General features: G+C 43.3%; 1 gene segment (V, D, J or C); it reads right to left on the bottom strand.

The window, feature by feature from the left end:
• Positions 1–210: 210 nt before the first annotated feature.
• Positions 211–707, bottom strand: LOC107158410. The segment is given in 2 exon segments: positions 211–533; positions 626–707. Coding segments are annotated over 2 exon segments (372 nt in total).
• Between the last annotated feature and the right edge of the window lie 1278 nt (positions 708–1985).

The raw sequence follows: 1985 nt of genomic DNA, 5'->3' as shown, positions 1-1985 counted from the left end.
CCACTGTTACGGTCTTGCATTTATTTGGTGATTTTGCTGTCACACTGTGTATCTCTGTTGCTGCTTCCTGACATAGAGAATCATGAATGGATAAGTCGGCACTTACTAATTACAGGTTCCTGAAAATATAGTGTATCATACTCCCACAATACTGCAGCAAATTTCAGGGAGTTTTTGTCTCACTTCACCATTGACCTGAGTCACTGTGTTTTACCCAAATGGCACATCAATGCTATGTGATACACCACACAAATAGTCAGCTTCATCCTCATTCTGGATGTTGGAGATGCTTAAGTAGCGGTCAGCTCCTGAGCTGGAGCCTGAAAAGCGATCAGGGATCCCGTTCCCCTTGCCATGGCTTCCATCACTGTCAACATACATTACGTACAGTGGGGCTTTTCCAGGCTGTTGCTGGTACCAGGAAATGTAGTAGGTGCTGTGCTGACTACTCAGGGTGCAAGTGAGCTTGACTGAGGCTCCCAGAGAGGCAGATACAGAGGGTGACTGAGTCAGCACAGGCTGGGAGAGGGAACCTAAAAACACAGAAATTTATTATATTCTGAAAAAAAGCACACAAAGAAAGAACATTTATGCCATGAGTCAGGATGCCAAGGACAATGCTGACCTGTGCAGAACAGGAAGAGCATGAAGAAGAGGGCTGGAGTCCAGGCCATGGTATACACACCCCAGAGTTCTGCTGAAGCAAACATGCCCCAGGACTCTTTTATTAACCCTCAAAACCCAGAGGATAAAAGAGGATCTATTCATGCAAATCTGTGCAGCTTACCTAGACCAACAAGCCCCTCCCTGTCTGTCTTTTCTGGGGGAAGTATGAATGGAGTGTGCACAGCCTGAAACATTCTAGATGCCTAGAGAGGTCTTTGTTGAAATAATAAGCTCTGTCCTGACCCCAGCAGTCAGGTGTCAAGGTTCTCACACTTGAGGCCAAAACCTCTCCATGGCAGACCTACATTTTCCACATTGCTCAGACTTAAGTCAGTGCCATCTGTGTCCAGGTGACAGGTGGTCCTGACAGAGCCTCTTGCCTCCCAGAAATCCTTTAGCACTGCCTGCTCCCAGTCCAGGATAGGATTAGGAACAATCTATCCCATTTCAGTCTTTAATTTTCTATTCTCTCCAATATCCCATAGAAGTAGGAAAAAACATTTTGAACAATTTTCTATGGAATTTTCAGGTGAAGGGGGCTCTTATATACAAACTCTACATGCAATGAAAAACACATAAGCTGAGAATGAAGACTGCAGACAGGTGAACTCTGAACCCACTTATGAGTCTCTTTGTAAAACTAGTGTTCTCTCTTCTACCAAATTCCTCCTGAAATTGGTGCATATGGACTTTATAGATAAGAGTTTGGGAATTTAAAATTGTACAGTGTATGATTCATTGGATTCATTAAAAATGAGGAAAACTCAGGAGATAAAAAGGAAAATAATTGATAGACTTGATGAAGAAATCAGCAGACCTGGGCCTTTTGTAGTAGGAGTCAAGAGAAAATAAAGTATGAATTTTAAAGGAAAAATGACAAAAACATTCCATGACTCTTCTGATAGAAAGACTTCTACATATTGTTGTAGTGTTGTTCCATCCTATGCACAACACCATCCTATGGATATTCTGGCTTCCAGTGCTGACCAATAATAAATATCAGTGAATACATTAGTTGAAAGATAATATACACCTCAAGCTCTGCTTGAGCTGCATTCTAAGCTTGAGTTGCTTAGTCATGGCTAAAGGCCCACAGTTTTTGGCTCTGGCAGTAGTACACGGATTTCTCATGAAGCAGTCCTCTGGGTACACAGGCTGCTCGGCAGTCCCTGTTTATGATGGAGCTGACTTGGAAGCATTTCCTGGACTCAGGCATCATTCAGAGGACAGGGCATGAGTTCTGTTTGTTGGGTAGGCACACCACAGAACTATCCTCAACTGAGGGTCCCTCACAGCGGTGACAAAACAGAAGATAATGG

This window comes from Marmota marmota, unplaced genomic scaffold (genome assembly GCF_001458135.2).
Source record: "Marmota marmota marmota unplaced genomic scaffold, marMar, whole genome shotgun sequence".
Classification (NCBI taxonomy): domain Eukaryota; kingdom Metazoa; phylum Chordata; class Mammalia; order Rodentia; family Sciuridae; genus Marmota; species Marmota marmota.
Note: the sequence above shows the minus strand (reverse complement) of the source record. Positions and strands in the feature narration are given on the sequence as shown.